The sequence below is a fragment of the Chanodichthys erythropterus genome, chromosome 20 (assembly GCF_024489055.1).
Source record: "Chanodichthys erythropterus isolate Z2021 chromosome 20, ASM2448905v1, whole genome shotgun sequence".
NCBI classification, from domain to species: Eukaryota; Metazoa; Chordata; class Actinopteri; order Cypriniformes; family Xenocyprididae; genus Chanodichthys; species Chanodichthys erythropterus.
The window spans coordinates 4,766,959-4,788,660 of record NC_090240.1 but is presented as its reverse complement, the minus strand read 5'-3'; the positions used below and the strand labels follow the sequence as shown (position 1 = coordinate 4,788,660).

General features: G+C 39.2%; 1 protein-coding gene across 4 annotated transcripts in view; it reads left to right on the top strand.

Annotated features, from left to right (window-relative positions):
- The window catches only part of tspan2b (tetraspanin 2b), a 30,218-nt gene that overhangs the window by 4,608 nt on the left and 3,908 nt on the right, over window positions 1-21,702 (top strand). For all 4 annotated transcript variants that reach the window (XR_010892928.1, XM_067371896.1, XM_067371899.1 and 1 more), the window contains exons 2-6: window positions 11,823-11,922; window positions 17,389-17,486; window positions 17,852-17,926; window positions 18,029-18,112; window positions 21,220-21,282. Coding sequence is in view for 3 of the 4 variants with exons in the window: in XM_067371896.1 (XP_067227997.1) it covers window positions 11,823-11,922; window positions 17,389-17,486; window positions 17,852-17,926; window positions 18,029-18,112; window positions 21,220-21,282 (420 nt within the window). In the remaining variant the exon portion in view is untranslated. The remainder of the gene's footprint in view (window positions 1-11,822; window positions 11,923-17,388; window positions 17,487-17,851; window positions 17,927-18,028; window positions 18,113-21,219; window positions 21,283-21,702) is intronic.

Genomic DNA, 21,702 nt, shown 5'->3' with positions numbered 1-21,702 from the left:
TTGTACAAATGAAACATTAGCAAATATTTCCACTGGAACATATGTGCCACATTGCTTTTTCACTTTTCATCCATAGGCAATCACAGCCGTGCTGATATAGAGCCATATCACATGTGATGTTGCGTTTATACAACATTTTGATGGCACAATTTTGTAAATAAATAGGAAAAAACAACGGAGTGTCTTTAAAACCATCTTCTGTGAGGAACTACTGTACTTCCTTCCCCCACAGATTCTTATCTCTAGTTGACAGTTTAACAGATAAGCACAAGCCTCCATAACTGTTTACAATAGTATGTTTTTGTTTTAAAACTTGTTTTTGATCGTCAAAAATGGAGACTTTCAAAACCGCTGCAGACCCCGTTTTAGTTTGAAAACTCCAGGGTTGCGTTTCAGTGTAAACTGACCAAAACGGAGACTTTTGAAAACAAAGGCATCACTGCCCACATTACGCAACCGGAACACAACAATAACAGACCAGGGCTTTTTTTTCCCAACATCATCGTAAGCCTAAGTTGATCGTAGAGACCGTTAGTGGCCATACAATCAGCCCATACAGCAACTGTTTCAACTTGTACGCGCATGCCCAGTGTGCATGAACGGTCATGTGACATGAGTTTTCGAATAAGTGGGAGGCCTCCCATCTATTTCGGGGGAGCCGCCGGTGAAATACCACTACTCTTATCGTTTCCTCACTTACCCGGTGAGGCGGGGAAGCGAGTCCCTGGCGGGCTCTCGCTTCTGGCGTCAAGCCGGGGAGGGCCTCTCTACCCGTGAGGTCCCCCCCCTGGCGACCCGTCCCGGGGACAGTGGCAGGTAGGGAGTTTGACTGGGGCGGTACACCTGTCAAACCGTAGCGCAGGTGTCGTAACTAAGGCGGTCTCAGGGAGGGCGGAAACCTCCCGCGGAGCAGAAGGGCAAAAGCTCGCTTGATCTTGATTTTCAGTATGAGTACGGAGCGTGAATGCGCGGCCTCACGATCCTTCTGGCTTTTTGGGATCCCAGACACATTTTTTTTCACTAGGCCCACTAGTGAAAAAAGGGGCCTAATTCTAAAACGTCATGGAGGAACACGAAGGAACACTGAAGGTGCATCCCAATTCGCTTATTTATGCACAATTCTATGTTTTTAAGTATAAATAGTGCGAGTAGTGCGTTCACACTGAAAATTCCAAAAAGAAAAAGTACTCTTTAAATACCCGGATGATGCACTAAATTAACGGAAAAAACAAAGTGTGGAATGTTGGACACTTCATGCACTCAACTGTCGCAGCTTTAATTACATAGTGGAGGGGAAGGGAGGATCATACTCCGTTGTTAAATGACAAAATAACCTTATGCAATTCATGCACTACATGGATGAGTGCATAGTGCACAAGTACATAGTGTATAAGTGCATAGTGTATAGTGCATCATTTGGGACGCAACTCGAGTTTCTTCATTGAAGCGTATTGTATTATGTAGAGTCGAGTATTATGAGAGAGAGATCGACTAAGCGAGTACATTACCTGCATCTAGCTGAAATTCTTCAGGTTAATCTTTTATTCATAATCACAAAATCAGTTTCAATGTCCTCCTGAGGAAAGCGATATCTTTGTCCTTTTAACAAACAGATTTCCTATGGCAGTGCTAGTCAATGCATTTGTAAGTTGTGTCTTATAAGGTGTTGATTAAAGTAAAAACAACATCTTTGTTTCAGTCCCTTTCAGTATAAAACTCTTTGCTACTGACTCACTCATAAAGACAGTCTTTGCTGCCATCTAATGGCGCAATAATGTAACTTTATCTAAAGTCTAAATCACAATTTGGCACTATGCACTTTTTATATACAAGTTGCATATTTGAGGTCTAAATAACTACATTTTCGCCTAAAAACCTCTTAAAACTACATTCTGTGACACAACAACAGTAGTATTTGTAAAATTATGATGTGTTTGCTCATCCGCCATGACACTCACTGTGAGAAATGCTGCAAGCGGAGGGATACAAAATGGTGAAACGGTTCCCATGGTGATACTGGTGCAATATCACATGGCTGGAAAAGGCTCTCAGCCAATCAGATTCGAGAACCAGAATGAACTGTTGTATGAAAACTTGAACTTATACTTAATTAAAGGTATATATATACCTTTAATTAAGTTTTAAGTTCAAGTTTTCTTACCCCACTGGGAAAGAAAAATAAATATAAAATGAACATATATTCTCTGTTTTAATTATTTTAGCTTCTAAAGTAAATACATTTATCTTAAGTATGTTTTACAATTTTATTTGTTTGCTTGTTTGTTTGTTTTTTTGGTTGGTTTTGTTGGCAGTACCCATAAATCCAAACAGAATTTGTCCTGTCGTAGAAGGTCTAAAAGTGAATCATATTCCCCTGATGTGTGTTGAATCAGAGAGCCTGATTAATTATTAATAATGCTTTCAGATTGAACTGTACTGTCAGGGGCACAGCAAACAGGAAGACATAAATGAGTGAGGTCAGAGTTGCAAACTGTCTCTAAAGATAAATAAAGTGACACAGAGGAAAACAAACTATGATGTCCCTTACTGTGACAGCAATAATGTGGTTATTGAGCCTTAGGTAAAAGTTCTCTTGGTTCCATGCTATTTTTTGGTAACAGTTTGATGCCTTAACTAATTTGCACAATAATGTTAAAATGTTGCCAGAGATGATGTGTTGAGATAAACAAGGACACTACTGGAAGTACACATACACAGAACAATTTACAAGTGTTGCTATAGTTGTACAGCATATGTTTTTTATATGTGCTTTATGAATGAAATCTTGACTTGACTGGACTCAGGTGTGGTTATTTTTTAATCATCAGTTGTTCTATTGGCATACAGACTTGGTCCGAACAAGAACAGCACATTAGGAGAGGAAGAGGCACATGAGTTATGATAATGCTGCTGTAATTGATGCTAACAGGACAGGAGTGGCTTTGTGGTAAACACCATTAGGCGTTTTAAAGACTTCATGCCTGTAGGGATATTTGTGGCTGTGTGTGTAATGTGCACTTAGTGTGTTGCTGTCTCTGAGCGTTTTGTGCATATGAGTGTTTCTTAAGGAACACACCACTATTTTTGAAAATAGGCAAATTTTCCAACTCCCCTAGAGTTAAACAGTTGAGTTTTACCATTTTCGTATCCATTCAGCCGATCTCCGGGTCTGGCGGTACCACTTTTAGCTGCAGCTTAGCATTAGTGATCGACCGATATTGATTTTTTATAACCGATACCGATTATTTGCATGTTTATGTACCCGATAACCGATATGCAGAACCAATATTTATTTACTGTTATACTTCTGTTTTTGACAATTATTACAACACAAATGAGCTGAACAAACCATTTTATTTATAACAATCACTCCCTCCTCGCATACAAAAAAAAAAAAAAAAAAAACATTACTGAATAATATTAGCTGGAATATATAACATTGTCAGGAAAGTAACAAACAAAACAGCATACATCATTGCATTTTCCAACTAGTGTTATTAATTATTATGTTTTGTCGGTCTAGATCATGAAATGCTTTCTGACAAAGTGCTGTAGCTTATCTATGCATTTACACAAAACTATAAATTGGGCTACTCAACCGCGATCGCGTGTGGAGATACTAAATTTCCACAGAGCTGCATTTATTTAGATTTGTATTAACTAAATAATGGTTATGTAGTAAATCAAATGATTATATAATCTAATAGAGTTAAACAGCACTTGCCAGTTGGCATTTTATGATCTAAATTTAATCTAACGTTAAATCATGAAATGCCAACTGACAAAGTGCTGTTTGACTATAACTTAATCAACCGCGATCGCGCATGGAGATAATAAATAATTAATTTCCACAAAGCGGTAGGCTATATTTATATGTGTTTTAGCGAAATAATTGTTATGTAGTAAATGATAATATAATCTAGGGTGTTTAAACAAGATAATCTTGTCAAAAGTTTCATTCAGTGGCCGTGCTTAAGCCTCCTGATCATCCGTCAGTTGCTAAGCAATATGAACGAACTTTTTCTTCTAGACTAATGGTGAGCAAATACAACAGATAGAGAATTAAATTCAGCGCTTTTATTTTCAACATGCACTCATTCACGTCTGTTTTATTTAATTCATGTAAAGTTACGTCTTTATTGGGGCAGGACATGGCGAATTACACTACGTGACTCAATGAGTTCGTCTCAGTTGTTTAGAAACAAGCTGCATAAATTAACTTTATCAGGAATTTATGTCTCAGATTTGTGCATGTCTGTTATGTTAAATAAAGTTGATTAAGTAAAGCAAACCAAGTAGAACATATACTTTACCTGTGCACTGAGTTGTTGTTGACTGATCTCCTCAGACGGAGGAAGTCTCAAAACGGCCACAAGATGGCGCCGTAAATCGGCGAATCCGATATTACAAAACCGATACCCGATTATGGAAAAATGCTTAAATATCGGGAAAAATATCGGTAAACCGATACATCGGTCGATCACTACTTTGCATAGTTCATTGAATCTGATTCGACCATTAACATCCCACTCAAAAATGACCAAAGAGTTCCGACTCTTTTGTACATCGTGTACTAAGACCGACATATTGATATTGCATTAATAAGTTATATAATTACATATATTAAATATGTTTTAAATGTACTAAATTATTCATCATTACAAATATATTTAAATATGGCATATAAGTTTCAAAAGAAATGACTTTGTTGGTCAGACAGCCCAGTTTGCTGTCATTGGTCTACTCTGCTCTGATTGGTCAGATGGCCCAGTCTGTTGGGATTGGTCTACTCTGCTCTGATTGGTCTGGTGGTCCAGTCTGTTATGATTGGTCTACTCTGTTCTGAATTGTCCGATGGTCCATTCTGTTGGGATTGGTCAAACGCCCCAGTTTGAGTCATACACAGTGATACAGACTTTTTTTAATTTTAGAATTTCTACCAGAGAATGAATGTTGATTGCAAATGGTGGAAATGACATGACAAAAATGTCACAGAATGACATAAATCTTCTGTGATTAATGTATGTCCACTGATGAACTTTGTTAGTGGATAAATTAAAAGTCAAAAGTCAAATTAAAGGGTCAGAAATGCCCATAGTTGCCGAAACACCCCTGTGCTTGTGGGTGTGTGTCTGTGTGTGTGTGGGAAGGAAAATGAGTGAAAAACTAGGCTTTGAGAGGTTTTGCTGAATCAGACTTCAGCTTGAGGTAATATAAGGCCACAATTACACAAAGAAGCAACAGCAGGTGGTGGGGTACAGCATAGTGTGTGTGGAGAGCGTCCCCTGATGTTCTCTGACCACACCCCTCATCAGTGAGACAATAGCGCACTCTCCCTTTCCACTCTCCCTTGTCGTTATAGCCTAATTTGTCATAATATCTTTGCATAATAACTTTTGGTTCGAACCAAAAAAGAAAATGATACATCTAGTCCTGGTTCACTTAGCATTCACACCATCATTTTAACACCAAACCTAAAGATACAAAACAAACAAACAAACAAAACAACAGTTTTATGATGTATATTTTGCGACAGAACTTGCCAAATGTTCAAAACAAAACTGTGTGCTGATGGTCTAAATACACTTGTGGTATGTGCGTACATATCTAATTTTGACCAGCTTGCCATGTTGTCATTATCACATGACATACCAGCATCAGTTGCATCACTTCAATCCCGGAAGAAGTAGGTCATTCAGGTTCTTTTTGCCTACTCTTTTATGAGTGCTGTGAATTCGGACACACTACTTTTGTCACATACTGTTTGTTAACTACTATTTCATGATTTCACACTTACAAATAATGAGATAGTTAATAGTATGCACATCAGATAGTAATAGTATGCATATTTGGCGTGCTGTCCGAGGAGAGGGCTCTGAGCTCGGTATTTGGCCCGAACCCAGAGTCGAACCAAGCCTGCCTGTGAACACACCCCAAGTCGTATTTAATAATATTTTTTTGACTGGAATAAAAACAGTTTTGCCAAATAAAGCACATTGTTTGTTATCTGGCAAACAATTTTACTGTGTAATTTATTTCATTTGTATTTATTTATTAAAGATAGCATTAGTAACTGGTCAATCAGGGTGTTCTAATACCAATACAGAAGGTGGTTTAGTGCACTACACTGAGGTGGAAACTTCTCTGAGCTGACTGGATTCTGTTTTCCACCAGGAGATCTAATCAGCTTTTCCTGGGTTTGGGTTGACCAATTCTTTCATTCTTTTTCCCCCAGTCTTTTTGTTTTTCTTGTTTCATAATGTCTCGGTTTGAAACATTCCACTTTCTTTTCCAGCATATAATTGATGTTTTTGTGTTTGCTAAAGGTTCTCCGTTAGAGAATATAGACACATGATCTCATGATCTCCAGTTTATATTGTGTTTATCTGGAACATGAAACATCAAAGAAATGTCTGGTAGTTTAATCATTGCCTGTGTTTTCTTTGCTACAAATGAAAACTCTATTTGTTGCAGAAATTATGGAAATTACATAAAAATGTACTCAGAAATTGTCTGTTTAAAGACACCATAAAACTCCCAATAAACTTGAAAAAGCCAAATCCTTTTTCCAAACATGTAAAATAACAACAAAAAAAAGTGACCCAACAAACAATTTTAAGAGTGGAAACTGCATGGCCTAAAGCTGACTCATATTAGTATTTTGGCATAAAATACACTCACTTGTTTAAAAAAAAAAAAAAAAACTTCCAGTATTTTAATTGTATTTATGATTATTTTGTTTGTTATTCTTGGATTATAATAGCATTTACATTTAAAGCTAAATCAATGGGTATTACTTGTAATTATTGTCTATTATTTTTTTATTATATTATTTGTATAACATTATTGTTTTACTCTACAGTCTAAGAAATTAATATTTTTATTCAGCAAGGATGCATTCAATTGACAAAAGTGCATCAAAAGTGACAGTCAAGACATTTACAATGTTACTAAAGATATATATATATTCCAAATAAATGGTGTTCTAATCATCAAAATATCCTGAAAAAACACATTTCCACAAAAATGTGAAGCAGCAAAACTGTTTCCAACTTTAATAATAAGATATGATTTTTTGAGTATCAAATCAAGCTTTGCCATCACATAATTAAAGGTGCTCTAAGTGATGTCACGTGTTTTTAGGCCAAAAACAGGAGGAGGAGGAGGAGGAGGGAGGGTCTAGCTAGCCTCTGTTTTGTTTGACAACACTTCGAACGTCAACAGAAAGTTACTCAACCCAGGATCATTTAGAGCACCTTTAATTACATTATAAAATATAATTGTCACCTTTATGTTCTGTTTGTTTGTGTTTCATGGACTTTCAGTTTGCGTTCATTAATCACATGATGTTTTATTGACAAAATTCTGGAGGAGCAACGTTCAAATAATCAGACTAATAACCACTTCATTTCAGCCAGCTTTCAACATTCAGTAATCAGCATATCTACCCAATCAGCATGAGTGATATATATATAAAATATAAAAAAACACAGTAGACTCCCCTATATTCCTCGACAGTGTTTTCCAGCATCCCTCTACCACCCCATCTCCTCACCTGGTTACTTCCTAATCAGAAATACGGGGGGTTCCAGCCAAATACTGAGCTCGGAGCCCTATCCTCGGACAGCACGCCAAATATGCATACTTTTACGCATACTATTTATTATCTGATTATTTGTAAGTGTGAACTCATGAAATGTATATCTTTGTTTTAGTTCCCGCTCTGCATTTGTTGCCATGGTCATGTCATTATGTTCAGCTGTGTTTGATTAGTCTCGTTTTTGTTGCTACTGAAGATGTACCTTCACATTGAGTCACTGTTCACTCTTGTTCAAGTTATGGTGCATGTGTTTGCCTGCCTGCCGTGGATTATCTTTAAACTTTGCTTTGTGGAGCTTTATTAATTTGCCTTCATCTGTATTCCTGCAACAAACTGTGACGGAAGCACCCAAGACCGAACCACCCAAGTGGATGAATGGGTAAAGTTCATCCTGAGCCACGTTTTTTGGGATTATTCGAGGGAGTTTTTCCGGCTTGCCATCACCAGCTCCCTCGACTAGACTCTGTGGACCTTGTTCCGGATTGGGGCAACATTCAACCACCCCATCGACCTCCCAGATGCCATAGGACTGGATTAGTGGGAAACCTTAATTCGGTGTCTGGAGGGTGTTGTATCCCGATCAAGACCCAAGCCAGACCAAGAGCAAGTTCCACCGATGACGACCACGATTGAGTCACTTGAGCCCCCCGCAGAGAGGGAGAAGTTTTTTGCAGCTACGAGTGATCCAGTACTTAAAGAAGGGAGGACAGAGCCCACCATCACCCTGGAGTATCTCACCAGGGGTATACGCTATGGACTAAGGCTAAGCTGTTTAAAGACCGCATGGAGGATATTGCAGACTGAGAATCTTCTTTTTCACTAACCTGTATTGACTGTGTCATCCTGACCATGGCCTTTTCAAGTCTCCTCTCTATGCCACCTCAGAAGTCAGTCAGACCTCCAGCTCAATCACTGGTTTGCAGCCCTGCACTGTTTCCGTGGAAAACGTTATGAAGTCGAGCCGCAGGTTATGCAAACACAAGCAGCACCTGCGAATGAGTATTCTATGGTTCCGTCTCCCGCTTCTGATCCCTTCGCTACATCGTCGACCTGTCGGCTCCGTCTTCGGCTCCACCAGAGACACTCAGACTTGTGGCTCAACCAGGTTCCCTCGTCCTGCCGGCTCCCCCTTGGCCAGTGGTCACACCACATCCACCAAGGAATTGCGGGCCATCTGCTGCACTCCGTCTCTCCACCCCTACGGTTGCAGCCACACCTTCCCCTCGGCATCGCCTCTGTCCTCCATCACATCAGCTTCACCTCAGCCCTCGGATACTCTGGCTCCACCTCCGAAGCTTGTCGCTGCGACATTGTCTCTAGTGCCAGCGACTCCCCTCAGTACCATCAGCCTTATGTCTGCGCCATTAGATCCACCAGCTCAGTCTACAATGGTTGTCACCTAGAAGTTGACAGCCTTGCCAGCAACATCTTGGATCCTCTCTTCATCGACTCTGATGTGGGCTCGGGGAAGCTTTGGGTCTGTGCTATAGGACATTTAACATCTGTGCTGCCGGGGTTTCATTGCTGTCCACCTGTCTCCAGTATTTCAACGCCGGGGGTCACCATCCCTTTACCTCATCCTGCCACCATCCCTTCACTGCAGCATTTCACCATCCCTTCGCCATCTCCTCGTCCCCCTCCTAAACCTCCTCCTTCCCTCCAATGATAATATCTTCTGTTACAGCATGGAGCCGCGCCTTGTCGGAGGGGGGCGTGATGTCACTATTATGTTCTGTTTGCTTGTGTTTCATGGACTTTCAGTTTGCATTCTTTAGTCACGTGTGTATCTTTGTTTGATTTCCTCTCTGCATTTGTTACCATGGTCACATCATTATGTTCAGCTGTGTTTGATTAATTAGTCTAGTTTGTGTTGCTACTGAAGTTGTATCTTCACATTCAGTCTCTTTTCTGTCACGTTCACGTTATGGTGTGTTTGCCTGCCTGCCTGTTCTGGATTATCATTAAACTTTGCCTAGTGGAACTTTATTCGTCTGCCTTCATCTGTATTCTTTCAAGAAACCGTGACAATAATAAAATACATTTAGTTAGGTTTATATTTTAGTTAGGTTTATATTATATTATTAGGTTTAGTTAGGAACTTATATTATCATTAAGATATATTATCATTATAAGATAATATCTTATAATTATTTTATAATGAATAGATTTTAAGTAGAGCACAGACACACTCGCTCATTGTCTTGTGTAGCGGAGTTTGTAACAGACAGTTGATCTTTTGTCCTACAGATAAACCCTGATGCCCTGAGGGGGGAGGGGAGGAGGGGGGTGTCTCAGGGTGGGGCAGTGCACTGATGTCAACCGGATAATATTACACTGCAGTGGGGTTACTGAGTGTTTGAGGGGTTGCGTCTCCCAAAGGGGGTTGTGCTATATGACAGCTGGAGGACACAGGACAAGGTGAAGTAATTGCTGCTTGTCTTGCATCATCCTTGTGGTTTCTATTTAAACAGATATGTAGTGTAACTTATGATCACAGCTTTAGATAGTCTTTGCCATTCAGACCTGAGACGTCTCAGAGGTGTTGATTTTACTCAAAAGCCCATTTTAACATGTTTTACCCTTTTATGGAGCCCAACAAATGGAAAATTTGCCCCCAGTGGTGGCAGGAGTCCAAGAGCATAAAACTGGGAGGGCAAATTAAATTTAATCAAACTCTACTCAAATGCATGGTCTTTTAAATGTGCTTAGACAGAGGAGTGTCTGTTTTCTTTGTCAGCAATAATTAGAGTTCATTAAAGAGTGATGGTGGCTGAATTCTACGGTCTGCTTTTCCTTTCATGGTTTGGCCTTCAGTCATCATTTCTTACAAAATTTAAGACCTGAAGGATCCTGCCAGAGTGGAAAAATATCTGTGCCACTTCTCCATAACTTCAGAAAAAAATAAGACAGAGAGTACAGAATTTTTTAGGCCTTAGATTTTTTTAGGCCATTTATTTATTTATTGACAAATTAATTTATTTTGAGGATTTTAACTTTAGTTGGGTCAAAGTCATTTAGCACCAGGAGCGATTCTAGGCCCTAAAATGTAACCTATTTGAATGATTGGGTCAGTGATGCTTCCTCCAGAAAAGTTTATCATTTTCACAAGTTTTTAGGGCTTGTCAGTTTAAAGGGGACCTATAATGCCCCTTTTACAAGATGCAATATAAGTCTCTGGTGTCCCGAGAATGTGTCTGAAGTTTCAGCTCAAAATACCCCACAGATCATTTATTATAGCTTGCAAATGAGCTGCTGCTCCTGCCCACTTTCTAGAAGAGGGCGGATCTTTAACAGCTCGCGCTTCGGTTGCTCAACAACAACGAAGCTGGAGAATCTCACACAGCCAAAATGAGGATTGTCAGTGATGGTGTTCAGCCTTACATTGTTCAAACCGGAGTCAGACACTGATGGAGAGACTAAGGAAGAAGTCACAACTTTTAGAATGCAACTAACTTTTTTGAATGGTTAGTAGATACATTTATGTAGTTGCTGTGGAGTTGATTCAACTCATCGACTAGCATGTGCCGTCATGTTAATCTTTTGTGCAAATCCAACATTGAATTGATCCTTGTTTGTGAAGCAGTCTGGCGTAAAATGATGGCATGGCAACAACACTCTACTTCAACAACTCTCTAAAGCAGCCCAACATGGCCTCACCCCCTTTGTTGTGTGTTCTTGGGGGCAGAGTTTGTCAATTTTAGGGTTAGTGATGTCACTAACATGGGAAGAAGCCCGTTGTATTCCCTACTTGTTGTTTGTTGTAGTGCTTAATCAGAGAATTCTTTAAAAGAAAAGATCTCCCTTTGCATTAAACGTTGAACGTCGTAACTTTGCAGATGTTGTTTATGCTCAAACAGCAGCATTATTTGTGCACAGTAGCCTACATGTGTAATGATTTGAACTGACTGCAGAAAGACTGGTATCATTATATCATTTAAAAAAATTTGACATTGACTTAAGTACCAATTTAAGTACCAGTAGGCTACTTATACAGTAGTGTCGATTTAAAGGTGCACCACTTAGCCAATGGTCTCTTGCTACAGATTCCCCTGAGGATAAAATCCAACAACAGCCCCATGTTTAGGACATATCAACATTTGCTCAGTAATTTTATTTGATGATTGATTCTTTAAAAATGTCTCTTTTTGTGTTCCATGAACAAAATTGCAGCTTTGGATTTTAAGCGACATCTTCTAAAGATCTTTTGGTCTTGTTCTTGCAGCTGATGGGCTCGCTGGTTCTGGCTGTGGGACTCTGGCTGAGACTAGATCCAAATACTGTGTCACTTTTAGGAGAAGGCGGACCTGAGACTTTCTTTATCGGTAAGTAGTCAGGTGATAATATTTCATGACTAATTCTCCATGGCCATACAAATATCCAGATGTCTCTTTACAAAGAGCAATGTCCAGTTCTCCAAACAAACACCTGTGAAAATACTGATTGAGTTCTGTTCCTTATTTAAATATACAGTGGAGCTGAGACCACATTGAAATTATGTGCTTCAAAACCTACACTTGGGGGGAAAAAAGGTTATGAAAAAAATTTTATGTTAGAAAATGTTGAGAAAATTAATGAAATTATAATATTTAAATAATAATTATAATTAATTGATGCAAAACATCATACTTATAGTCTATATACAGTTGTGCAAAGTATTTTTAAAAAGTAGTTTATTTAGTTGTTTAAGAGTTTTGGACCCCACTGTGGCTCATAAAACAAATAAATGTACATTTAGACAGAGCTAGTGTTTATTGGTACTGGATGGAAACATCTGAGGCCACTCAGGGCAAAGTTTCCACAATCTTCTGCCCAGCCCTTGTGAGACACCGTAAGTTTTTGTACATTCAGAGGTTGGGTGTTTCTGAAAACAGGAAGTGACATTTCAAATTGTGCATACATGGAGGAAACCACAAGACTTCAGGTTTGCTATAGCAACAGTTCAACCTGAGAGGAGAGAGAGAAAGAGAGAGGTCATGCGATGCTATATCTAGATGCAGAGGAGGGCACTACTTCCATGATGTCAGAAAATATACTTACCCTCTGACAGCCTCCTCCAGCTTGGTTTAGTCATTGACACCACCCTCATTTGTGGCTTTTAGTAGTTAAAGCTGTGAAGAGAAGCCAATGTGAAAGAGCGTGACTCAAAGCCTCAGCAATATTCCAGCGACAAAGTCACATATTCATTTCACATCAGCTCAGTTGAAGAGTTGCCCAGTCTGAATACTGCATGCTCATTTTAAGGCATCACATACTTTTTGTCACATTTAGATATAAATACAACCCACATACAATTGTGTTTATAGACTTACTATATATATATATATATATATGTATGTATGTATAAATATGTATAAACATATATAAACATATATAACACTTTATTTTACAGTCCTGTTCCCCATATATATATATATATATATATATATATATATATATATATATATATATATATATATATATATATATATATATATATATATACACTATGTACATATTACAATAATTACAATAACTGGGTAATAGCTAGGTACTAACCCTTAACCTACACCTAAACCTAAATATATAGTTTTAACTCAGACATTTTCAAATACCACATTTGATTTTAGAGTGCAGTGGAGGTGAAGAATATTAGTGTCACTGCAAGGAGAGGAGAGCAGCGATGCCCATCTAAATATAGCACTTTACATTTATGGGTAAACAGGAGAAGGAGAATGCAGCAGCTTTACATAGAAAACGTAAAGGCAATCCACCTTATTTTACAATGCAGAAGTTAGCTTTTTTCTATGAGTGTGCAAGACTTCCGATTCATTAGCTGCTAAAGGGAAATAATTAAGAATAACAAAGTGTCCTAAATGGTAAAACTATTTGCACTACAAACTAGTGTGTTTTATAATTACAACAATACATTAAAATAAAACGTTAAGAAATATCAGTTTGCAAAATCAATCAGCATAACAAACTTAAATAATTGGCAGCGGATGACACCAGAAGCCAGACGCATTCAATTTACAAATGGCTGTGCCCGCTCTAACGTGAAAAATAAGGTGGATAGTGGACACTGAGCTGAAAACAACTATGGGCATAAATACGCAGTTAAACAAGGACCTAAACAAGACACAGGTGATGATAATGAGTAACCCAGGAAGCAAACTAGCAACAAAGGAAACAGGAACCAAATAAAGGAAAACAAGAACATACAAACTAAGAGTCCAAGGAACAGAAATTGAAACTAAAACCAAACATGACAATTAGTAAATAATGACTTAAATTTCAGTGTGTTATCTTATGCAACTGTTTTTATTATTATTATTATTATTATTATTATTATTATACATTGAATATTAAAGGTTTTATTGAATTAAAGACTTTTATATTGAAGGTTGTATTAAAGGATTAGTTCACCCAAAAATGAAATCTCACCCTCATGTCGTTTCACACCTGTAAGACCTTCTTTTATCTTCAAATTAAGACATTTTTGATGAAATCTGAGGGTCCACACAAAGGCAACAACGTCATAACACCTTTTGCGGTCCAGAAAGGTATTAGTTTGGGTAAACCCAGCCTGATCTGCCGGCGATTTGATTTCGCTCTGCAACTCAGTCTGGAAACCTGTGCATTCATTTCTGCTGCGCTGTTACACTTTTGTGGGAACCAATCACAGACTGGCTTATCCACCTTGCTTGCTATTGGCGGATATAACACGATGACGATAGAGAAGCGACAGCAAGCAGCTTTCAAACTCTATCTGATCTACCCGTCACTTCAATATAACAATGCACAATCACAGTGACACTGATTGTGTTAAACATTTACCTTATCTGAGAGAAATGTAGCAGAGTGTTGATCCGACAGTCTCTTCATAGGAAGATTACAAACAGCAATTGATGACACACAATGATTCTCTGCTGTTATTTTGGTGGTTTGCTTCACGATGTGAGTACAGGACTCTTTTAATTCAATGCCCCTTGATGGTAGACAATATTTTTATTATTTGCTCTATGTTTCGTCTCCCTGCTTCTTGAATCCCACGCCGTCTGAGCTGACTGGAATTCTTTTTGGTTGTCATGACAATGACGTAGTTTAGGGCGGCTTTATTCCGCATTCATTTACACTGAACCAGAACAGTATCAGAGTCGCCTTTTAAACTCTCGACGATGCTGAATGACTTCTTTAGTTAGCAAACAAATTGCTCGAGTGGGTGTTTTTTTGCACAACCTGCAAAAATCGCTCGATGCCATTGCTGTTTCTGCAAACCGCGGATCAATGCTACAAACCGATATAAACTAAACCTGCATCTCAATCACCTCCCTAGTTCCCTAGGTCGTGAATCAGTATATCATTAAAGTGAATGTGGCTGATTCCCTGATCAGTGCCCTGACTACTGAACTAGGGAGCTGATTGAGACACACGGTAAACCTGTCTGGAGTTTTCTCATTGCTCTGCAAAGTACGTCACCCGGATCTGATTGGTTGAAGGACTATCCAATTGCGTGACTAATGCTTGTTGATCACGCCTCTTGTGCAGTAGGAAATACATAGCAAACTCCCCAGACCAATGTTCAATTTTAAATTGAGCTTGGTCTGGTGATAGCCAGACTAGAAAGGTATTAAAGACAATGTTAAAATAGTCGACATGACTGCAGTGGTTCAACCTTAATGTTATGAAGCGACGAGAATACTTGTGTGCGCAAATGAAAACAAAAATAGGGACTTTATTTAACTATTTAAACTGTTGTTCACTGTTGACGTAGCGAGCGCAGTTCAGAGCTTCTGTGTTCTACGTCAGAACGCCGACTCATTATTGGCGGAGGTCAGACATAGAAGACGGAAGCGCTACACTGCGTTCACTACATCAACTGCATATGACAACAGTTCAAACTGTTGAATAAAGTCGTTATTTTTGTTTCATTTTTTGCGCACAGAGAGTATTCGCATCGTTTCCTAACATTAAGGTTGAACCACTGTAGTCACATCGACTATTTTAACAATGTCTTTAATACCTTTCTGGCCCTCAAAAGGTGCAATGATGTTCTCACTGCCTATGTGTGGTTCAGATACCCTTGGATTTCATCAAAAATATCTTAATTTGTGTTCTGAAGATGAACAAAAGTCTTGTGGGTTTGGGATGACAGAAATTTCATTTTTGGGTGAACTAACCCTTTAAGTAAAATGAATATTTGCATTGTACTGTTGTAGTATACATGTTACTTTAATTAAATTTTGTCAGAATAGTTAAATAATTTGTAATGGCCATCAATGAAGAAAGATACTTTTTGCTTCCAGAATGATGTCGTTTCAGCATCTAGCAGCAGGGGTTAACTGGACCATGCTAACCTGCCAAACCTTAATCGCTTGGAATAAACCATCTGACAATGCTGACAGTGACCAGTTCAGGCTTAGTCTTCTCTGTTTACACATGCACACACACACACACGCACACGTTTTACATGACTTTAGATTATTGAGTCAGCAATGACAAAGGATTGTCTTCTTCACAGCTACTGTGGCAACAGTGTAAATATTACCAGCGTGTGACAAGATTGTTTTTAGTCAAGGTGCAAGATAAAGGTTGTGTTCACTCTTTCTGTCACACTTTATTTTAGTTTAATCTGTAATTTGCTCTCCTTTTGTTTCGTTGAATTACGGGTGAGAGACTTTTGAACGTGATTAAGTAACACTCTCAGCTCAGAGGAAGTATATGTTCTGGGAAAATGCAAAGTGTTTTTCTTCTTCTTCTTTTTTTCCTTTTCTTGTGTGGTTCTATATTTACATTTACAATGTTACCTAAAATTTCTATTTCAAATAAATGCTGTTCTTTTTAACTTTTTATTTATCAAAGAATCCTGAAAGAATATCATGGTTTACACATAAGTGAGCTTTCTTTAGCACCAAATCAGCATATTAGAATGATTTCTGAAGGATCATGTGACACTGAAGACTGGAGTAATGATTCTGAATATTCAGCTTTGATCACAGGAAAAAATTACATTTTAAAATATATATTCAAATAGAAAACAGTATTTTAAATTGAAGTTATATTTCACAATATTACTGTTTTGCTGTATGCTTGATTAAATAAATGCAGCCTTGGTGAGCAGACGACTTCTCTAAAATTTAGAAAACCCTACATTTTGAAACATTTAATACCCTGACCTGAATGTTTGAGGAATATCATACACACTACAGCGTGACTTTGACAGCACTGCAATAATTATTCAACATTTTCTATTATATTTTTAAATCCTAAATAATAATGCTAGATAAAGGGATGCAATATCCCTCTCTCTCTCTCTCTCTCTCTCTATCTCTATCTCAGATCACATTTCCAGACTTCCCACCTATCCCAGGTCTCCTGTGGCATAATTACAACAGCTCAGGAAGAACTCCTCATGAACTAAAGAGCTTATGTCTCTAGATTATTCATGCACCCCTTGCCTCTTTCTATTTTGCTCTAATGAGGATAATAAGTTGATGGAAGAGGCTGGAGTGAAAGCTAATGACATCATCTTTAAATGTTGTGTGCGGTCTCGCTGTTCTCAAAAACATGCTGTCATCTCATAAAAAGATTCACATAATGCTTGTGCTTCCCTCTGCTGGTGGTAGGGTTATATTACATCCTGCTGAAACTAATTGTCAAGACAGAGGTCTAATACCTGGAGAAATTTATTCCTTAGTGTTCACATCAGTGGCAGTTGCTCGGCTGGAAGTTCACAATTTGAAATCTGCATTATTGCTAATATTTCAATATGTGATATGTTGACTGTTGCTTTATTCTTGTGTCCTGCGCAGGGGTTTATATCCTCATTGCGGCCGGGGGTCTGGTGATGCTGGTGGGCTTCTTCGGCTGCTGTGGTGCCGTGAGGGAGTCTCAGTGCCTACTGGGATTGGTGAGTGAGATAGTATTCATTCTTCTGTTTTGGGTTTAACAAAACAATATTTCTCAAGTCAGTAAGCTTAAAAGGTTGTCAACTTCTTGATAATCTTCTTGATAAAATTGTAGTGTACTAATTTTTTAATCTTTTCAAACAGGAGAGAATGTTTTAGATTGAGACAAATCAATTAATACCACAAAACATGACATAATTCATCAAATACATTGCTATCATACTGATGCTTGTGCTGTTGTTTTGTTTGAAACATTTCAATTTGAGAAAAGAATAAAAAGAAGAAACAACTAGAATCTTTAATAAAACACGGAATATAAAGTAGAAGTAACCCAGGTGCTGTGTGCTGTGTCTATCTTGCATGGCAGTTTTTCGCCTGTCTTCTGGTCATCTTTGGAGCAGAAGTTGCAGCAGGAGTGTTTGGGTTCTTTAACAAAGATAAGGTACTACAAAACTGAAAATGATGTGAGGCATGTTGATTCAGAGTTCATTTGGAATGATATTAGTCTGACCTTTCTGACACATTGTTTTAATTCGTCATTTAGATCATTGAGGATATAAAACATTTCTATGACGAAGCAGCTGGAAACAACGACAATAATACAACTGTCCAGTCCTACCACATCATTGTGAGTTTACACTTTTATTATATTTTTTTGTCTCTCTGTTGATTTAATCAGGAAGAATAAATATAAGTATAAATTGCCCAATAGAGATAACGTCTTGGTGTTACATATGTAAACCGAATGATTGAGATGCTGCATCATTGCTGTGGCTATGGGAATGCCTTTGGCGTGCGCCAGTAGCACATATAAAAACACACCAATCATTTTCCAAGGCAGTCATGTGATGTCACTCAGCGTGCCGGCATGACTATAAAGACTGTGATAGACATCATCAAGGAAGATGCACAGGCATGCCTGAAGTATGGCAACGCAATGCAGCATCTCGTTCCCTTCACAGGGAACCAGGTTACATACATAACCCCAAGGTGTTCCCTTTCAAGGGAACTCGATGCCACTATGGGAATGTTAATACCTGCTGCGCCATACTGAAAATTGCCTGCACTCAAGCATATAGAAACCCAGGGATCCAAGTCCAGGATTGACTTTCCCAGTTCCCAAGGCCCTTAATGAGTGACCATCTGTAAGAGATTTAGTGTTGCTCACTGTAGCAGAACACTAGACCTAGACAAGATTTGTGACATGAAATAACAAGGTTTACATACAGTATGCCTGCTGTTGTTGGAGCAAGGAGATCGCTCCCTCGAGGACCACATGAGGGACATTTTAGATCTGACATCCCTCACCCACTATCTCGACTGCTCACTCTGTGTATTTTTCCAAACAAGCCTCAACGAGCGGTCTAACGCACGCATGCCTGTGAACGGTCCTTGGGGAAATTTTGCTGCTTTCATGAAGTAGGTTCTGGCAAATAAGGGATCTGTACCATCAGCGTCGCGGACAAGGCCAATGCCAGCCCCACTCCGGATCTGGAGCCCATCCAAGCCCCCCAAGGATAGGATGCCTGAGCCCACCACAGATATAGAGACAGAGGCTTCTGCGATGTCAGCGCCAGAGCCAATGCCTGAGCCAATCATCACCCCAGAGCCTGAGCCTGATGGAAATTCTGACCAGGTGCGTGAGCCGGCAACATCGTCCATTTCAGTGGGTGTCCTCGTGGAGTACGAAGGGATGGATTGAAGCCAGTCGTAGTCCATGACTATTTCTTGTCTCCACACTTTCTAAGCTGAAGGGGGCAATAAACTACAGATCACATTTAATACGGCACCAACCTGTCTGTTCATCTGCCACTTGACTCCTACTAGTAAAATGTCTGCTCAAGATTGATCTCATGGAAGGTCCACACCAGCTTGAGCTCGCATTGAGTGAGCTATTTTGCTCTCTTCTCTTATCATTTTTTTGCTCTACTGGAGGCTCAAGAAAAACCCACTCCAAAAACATTTTGTGCTCCAACACCCTGACTTTGAAGAGACCTACTAGCCAAAATGTGCACTGACTTGATCCCCAACTCCTTGGAGGGGGAGCACAGACTGCCACGCTCACCTTCTGACCCTTACGCCAGGAACTGGTTCCTGGCTGTTGGTCTGAGGGAGCTACAGGGGATGATCAACCATGGATGAAGCAAGGGATGAATCTCTGGAACACTGCAGACTGAACTTTCATCTCTCGACCACTATTACCGAAGAGACTGGCATTAGGGGCACCAAGGAGAAAAGTTTTCTCCTTAATCCTCAACAAAGTTCAGCCACAGATGTTGCTCCGTGGCAAACTTAGCAGCCATAGATCGGTCGATGGCACAGGCCGTATGCTTTGTTGCATGAAGGGCCAGGTCTGTGGCCCTGTGGAGTTCCAGGATTGCCTCCGGTCTCAGTCCCTCACCCTGATCCAGGTCCTTCAGAAGGTAGGCCTAGTAAACATGCAACACCACCATGGTGTGCAGAGCTGCATAGACCTTGCCTACCAGCTGCAACATGGTTTGACACAGCTTGGATGGCAAAACAGAGCATTCAGTGAAGATGCGGCACCAGGGAAGAGGTAGCTTCCAAATGCCTCTTCTACCTGGGCCATCCTCACATATCCGTGCTTGCATAGCTCTTACACATTTGAATAATTCAATGGTGAACTAGTGACTACACAAGACAAATACTGTTTCTCTCATGGTCTCACCAATTCATTGTGGACATCAGGGAGAAACGGAAGGCTTGCATGGGGGTGAGTGTTGATGACCCAGTGGGAATATTTCATCTAGTCTGCCCTGAACAACCTCCTGCTTCTTCACCGACCAGTCTAGACAGAGTATAGCCGTGGCATGGGTAATAACCTCCAACAACTCCTCAAACCTGGGGCTATGGGAGAAGGCGGTAGATGCAACATTAGATCTGGGCAACATCATGCTCTCAACCGGATCGGAAGAGGCTGCAGTGTGGGCTTCCGAATCAAATTTGAGAGCCTCAGAGATAGCTGGGGAAATCTGAGAAAGGGAAGAACCTATCTCAAATACCTCCGCAACCTTCATCTGTGATCCACACAATCTGAGTCTTCACACTGCCCCTTAAAAAGAGCCAGACAGGAGAGGATCTTCTTTTCTGGGAAATGATCACAGTGAACACACCCAGCTCCCTCAAGAGCTTACCACATGTGCTCCTAAACAAAACACACATAGATCGTGTGCATGGTTTTCTCTTCCTAACACTTCCTAAATGTATGTTTGTTTGCTTCCATCTTATAATCGTTGATTGAAAGACAACAATAAATAAGAATCACAAGACACAGAACACTTCCTGAAGTCAAAAAAGCTGATGATGTGTATTTATATTCATGCTGGCCAATGATTGGCATATTTTTACATGTGCTTGAGACACCGGCGCACACCAAAGGTGTTCCCATAACATCAGTGTCGAGTTCCCTCAAAAGGGAACCAATATTTATTGAATACAACACTTATTTAGTAATGTCATATGCTTGTTTAGAGTCATAAGTTGAAATATAAATAACTGCTATTTTTGTATTATTATTATTATATACAGTATTTATTAATATTTTTAATTAGTATTTCATCTAATATTTATTTTACTGCATTTTTTCAGCTTCATTTCAATTATCGGTTCTAAAAAGTTTTAGTTTTAGTACACACTAACACCACTGATATACTAAATATAATATAATGGTTGTATATTTGTCTAAGAAAATTTTGTAACTCTTCACATCTACAGTTGAACTGCTGTGGCCCACCTTCTACGAAGTCCACTTTGTGTCAAGACATCAGTTCAAATAAGGTAAGGATATCTGGTCCTAAATTAATTGTTATTTATGCAATAAGTAGAAAAATTTGTTTGGTAAATACCAGTATGTGTAGAATTTAAAATTGTAAACACTTCAGTTAGTGTGATGCCTGTTCAACATGCATTGAAACTGAATTGTGTAGAACAGTGGTTCCCAAACTGGGGGGCATGGAGTAATATAAAGGGGGGCTCGACAAGGCTAAGGGATAGTGTACAGTCCACAGGGACGTATTATATGATGTTGTGGTACAAGAGATGGTACAAGACCCCACTACGAAATTATCCCTCTTATTATGTGGCTACTTGCCACATAGTAAATAATTGAACACAACGTATTAATCGTATGGCTCCTTCCCTGCAAAAATATAAATGAATGATTAATGGTTCTGCACTAAGCATGGATAAGTTTATGAA